Below are 4,835 nucleotides of genomic sequence, written 5' to 3'. Positions count from 1 at the left end.
TCCGTCAGATTTTCATTTACTAGGTCGTCCCCAGATGAATTCTACTGTTAGTAGTTCACCTAAAGAAGAAAAGAAGGCACTTGAAGAAGAAAAATCAGAATCAAAGCAGGGTGCCCCAGGACAAATGCAAAATATCCAAGTAAGTGGACAGAACAGCACTTAATGATTCTAAGAGTGATCAGCAAAAAGGAAATGACCAAGTCATAGAGAAAACAATAATGATCAGTCTCTAATAGTTCACATGCTCGGGAGCTAGAAGACTCTGGAGTCCTTTCCAAATCTGAGATTAGTAAGTGTGTGCCCATTTCATGATACTGTATTGTTGTAAATAAGAAAACTGGAAGTTCTTTAGAAAATTTATGAGTTAAAGCAAACTATCCTTAATGAAGAAAGAAAACATTAGAGAAAATATTCCAGATTTTAAATTGTATAAATGTCTATTCTATTCATATTTTATCTAGGTTTCTCTCTGTATGCAGTCAGCTTACAATGAAGGAACACTAATGAAGGTACACATACTGATATAGATAACTTTTAAAATAAGTAATCCAGACATAGCTAATAGGTAACATATTATAGTGACTCACCTGGTCATGGGAATGGGAGGGGAAACCTGTCAGCTCTTCCTCCAGCCTCACTTGGAGCGCCCTTCGCCCACCTCAGCCAATCTCAGACTGGTCTTGGGAACTGACAGCTTGAGAACACACTCTGGTCACAATCTATATACTGTTTACATGTGCCTGGAGGATAGAAAAGAAATTAATTTTCTTACAGAGTAGGGTTTTATTTTTAGTGAGGGAAAGGAAATGGGTAATAACTACCCCAGTCACCAAAGTCTGAAAATGTAGCAGACATAGCCTTGGATATAGCTAGGTTAAGTTGAGAATCACTTGGCAAGATATAATTAGAAAGAAACTGGCTCTGAAATCTTCTGAATAATCAATTGATTGTCTTAATAATAATAATATCGTAGAGTAACATTGAAGTTTTGAACTCTACTTTTTAATGGTTGGCTTTGTTCATCACTGAATTTTTGTCTTGTCTTTTGTTTTCCCCCCCAGTTTCAGAAAATTACAGGTGATGCTGGGATTCCTTTGCCTCTCGACTCCTTCCATGTCCCAGTCTCTAGTCAGGAGGCCTTAGAAACTTCCAAAGACAACCCGGGGGTCCCAGTCACAGAGCAGCGGCAGGAGTCTTTGGAAGATTTCATTGCTAGAACATGTTCTCCTTCAGCGGACATCATTTCTGGGACTGGAAGTCAAAGAAGAGAAGAGGAGTTATCTAGAAATAGCAGGTCTTCTTCAGAGAAAATGAGCAAAGCAGGTGAATATACCAAAAAATACTCTGCTAAGAAACAACCTGGGAAGGACCTGCATTCCTGCTCTGACTCACCTGTAAAGCAGAAAAGCAAAGGAATTGGGCAAAATAATTCTTTGCTTAATGAACCAATTAGAAGTGAGTCTTCGAAAAAACACATTTCTGTTAAGAAAGAGAGTAGAATAGTGACTGTTTCATCAAAGACAACTAAAAGTAAACTCAGTCTACTAGAACATTCTGAAAGTGATACTCTTGGATCTGATTTTGAATTTCAAGAAAGCATCCATACTCTATCACGCCTAACATAAGTCTAGATCTTTTAAAATTATGTTTTTGCCTTCAAATTTTAATAAATTACTTATGTTTTTAGTATAGCATATGGTGTTTTAAAATACTTGACTGGAAGCCATTAGAGAAAGATTTATCTATACTTTTTTATTATAATGAAAGTTTTGGTATATTTTTCCTTGTGACAGTTTGCACCATTCTTCAACTAGTGTTTACTGAGGGCTTCATATGTACAGTACTTTTCTGGGTGCTATTGCTTTCAGCAGTGAACAAAAAAAAGCCTTTACTCTCCTGGAACTAACACTCTGGTGGGAGAAAACATAAACAACAAAGCAGGGTAACGGGTAAAAAGAGATGGGAATAATAAATGGAATAGTTTTACCATTTGGTTAAATGTCAAGCTATTATAAATCACATGGCCAGAAGCCATTGACATATTTTAATTCACAATAACCAGAGAGCATCAAACATTTACCAAGGCACTTAACCGTGTTTATGGATTACAGCAACGCTATGAGGTTGGGAACTGTTACCATCCCCATTTTATAGATGAGGAGTCTGCGGAGACATTATGTGAGTTGCCCAGAATTACACAGCTGTAAGTAAGTGGGAAGCTGGGATGTGACCAGAACCCATGCTCTTTTTTTTGAATGTATGGACTTTATTATGTTTCATTTGTTTCTGATTTATGTGATTTTTTTTTTAAAGATTTTTTTTTATGTCGACCATTTTTAAAGTCTTTATTGAATTTGTTACAGTATTGCTTCTGTTTTATGTTTTGGTTTTTTGGCCGCAAGGCATGTGGGATCTTAGCTCCCCGACCAGGGAATGAACCCTCACCCCCTGCATTGGAAGGTGAAGTCTTAACCACTGGACCACCAGGGAGGTCCCCCTTATGTGATTATTTTTATGGCAATTTTTTAAAATTTTATTTTTTATTGATGTATAGTTGAATTACAGTGTTGTGTTAGTTACTGCTGTACAGGAAAGTGACTCAGTTATGCATTTATATACATTCTTTTTCATATTTTTTTCCATTATGGTTTATCACAGGATATTGAATATAGTTCCCTGTGCTATACAGTAGGACCTTTTTGGTTTTTTTAAAATACATCCACTTTTAAAAAAAATAAATGTATTTATTTATTTTTTATTTTTGGCTGCGTTGGGTCTTCGTTGCTGCGTGCGGACTTTCTCTAGTTGCAGTGAGCGGGGGCTACCCTTCGTTGCAGTGCACGGGCTTCTCATTGCCGTGGCTTCTACTGTTGTGGAGCACGGGCTCTTGGTGCATGGACTTCAGTAGTTGTGGCACGCGGGCTTCAGTAGTGACTTGCGGGCTCTAGAGCACAGGCTCTGTAGTTGTGGCGCACAGGCTTAGTTGCTTCGTGGCATGTGGGGTCTTCCTGGACCAGGGCTCGAACCCGTGTCCCCTGTATTGGCAGGCGTATTCTTAACCACTGTGCCACCAGGGAAGTCCCATGTAGGACCTTTTTGTTTATCCATCCTGTATATACACCAGTTTGCATGTGCTAATCCCAAACTCCCAATCCAACCCTCTCCCACCCCCTCCGCCTTGGCAACCACCAGTCTATTCTCTATGTCCCTAGTTATGTTTCTGTTTCACAGATAGGCAGAACCCAGGCTCTTAATTACTTTGTTATTATCCTGTTTCCTTGTTAAGAGAAGAAGGGTTTAAGGAAGGCACCGAGAGAAGCCAGTGAGCAGTGAGCACTAGAAGTGCAAAAGAGTGGGGCTGTCAGAAAGCACACCTGTCTCCTTCCCCCATCTGAGCAGAATTTCTAAACGGCAGAGTATGTAAGTGTATGTGATGACACATCTCTGGATTAAATTATGTCTCTCTGGTAAACATGCACAGATAAGTCTTTAGTTCAGTCAGACTGAAAGGTGAGATCAGAGAAAAGCTGGAGTGTCAAATTTCTTCTAGAAGGTCCTGCCTGACTGTTACTAAGAGGGCTACTACAGTACTAGTTAGTTCATTAGTCATGGATTGAGTGTTAGAGGAGTGAAACAATGACCAAGATGTAGTGTTGGCCCTTTAGCAGTGGAGTGAGAGGGGAAGACGCACAGCAGATGTCTCATCCTGCACGTGACATGCTATGACGGGCATATTCAGGGCATTTAGTCAGTGTTTGTGGAAGAAGAGGGGGAGCTGTGAGGCAAAGAAAAGTCATCGAAAGAGGCAGTCCCCAAGATAAGTCTTAAAGAACTCGTGAAAAACTGGTGAGTCAGCCGGTGAAGGGCAAGGACACTCAAGGCAGAGAGGACAGCAGAAGTCCAGAGCCGTGAGTGTGCAAGGGGTGTGTTACGGAGCCACAGGCACAGGCTCTGGAGGATCAGTGCAGTGTCACCAGCCAGTGGCAAGTGCCCCTAAAGGAGGCAGCGAGGAGGAGGAGAGCGGGTCTTAACCATCCATGTGTGTTGAGCTGCTTTCCTCAGAAAGTAGCTAAGAATGGAAAGGACAAGTTCAGGTGGCATTTTAGACCACTGACGTCAGTGTGGATGAGGAATTTGAAGAAGCCTGGAGATAATTATGCCCCACTCTTCTGAGGAACAGTGTTTTTTATTTTCAAGTGGGACTTTCACGCTACCATCTCCTCTCCTGTCCCTACTGAAAGGTTTATAGGCCGGCAGAAGGGAGAACCTGGCTTAAGTAAAGTTAATCAGGTTTCTTTACTGTACAGCTTCTCGGGGCTGCTGTAGGCTAATGTTCATTCTGGATCATCACAGCAGGCGTATGGTATACAGCCATCCTCAAATATATTTGATTGTAGAGTACTTTTTTAATAGAGGTGTCTAACAACTGGTTCCACCAAACAGCAATTTGGTAACTTCTAGACCAGGTAGAGAGGACAGCAGAAGTCCAGAGCCGTGAGTGTGCAAGGGGTGTGTTACGGAGCCACAGGCACAGGCTCTGGAGGATCAGTGCAGTGTCATTGTAGAGTACTTTTTTAATAGAGGTGTCTAACAACTGGTTCCACCAAACAGCAATTTGGTAACTTCTAGACCAGGTAATAGCAAGAAGAAAGGGGTCTGAAATAAGGTATAGATGAAGGGAAGAAATAAGTTCTAATTTTATTCAGAAAATTACAAGCAAGACTTGATCTTGGGAAGTAAGGAAGAAGTAGGAGGCAGAGGCTGAACCCCCATGTTTGTGACTAAGGTTGGGTGGTGGTATCATTGAGTTTGGAAATAGGGAATAAAGAACTGAA

General features: G+C 41.0%; 1 protein-coding gene across 1 annotated transcript in view; it reads left to right on the top strand.

The window, feature by feature from the left end:
- CEP78 (centrosomal protein 78) overlaps positions 1–2,497 on the top strand; it is a 32,981-nt gene extending 30,484 nt beyond the window's left edge. Inside the window, 3 exon segments of the mRNA XM_055086918.1 lie at positions 9–139; positions 462–509; positions 1,062–2,497. Coding sequence (XP_054942893.1) covers positions 9–139; positions 462–509; positions 1,062–1,625 — 743 coding nt within the window. The 3' untranslated portion in view covers positions 1,626–2,497.
- Positions 2,498–4,835: the final 2,338 nt, after the last annotated feature.

This window comes from Physeter macrocephalus, chromosome 9 (genome assembly GCF_002837175.3).
Source record: "Physeter macrocephalus isolate SW-GA chromosome 9, ASM283717v5, whole genome shotgun sequence".
In the NCBI taxonomy this organism is placed as follows: domain Eukaryota; kingdom Metazoa; phylum Chordata; class Mammalia; order Artiodactyla; family Physeteridae; genus Physeter; species Physeter macrocephalus.
This window is presented reverse-complemented; position numbering and strand designations above follow the sequence as displayed.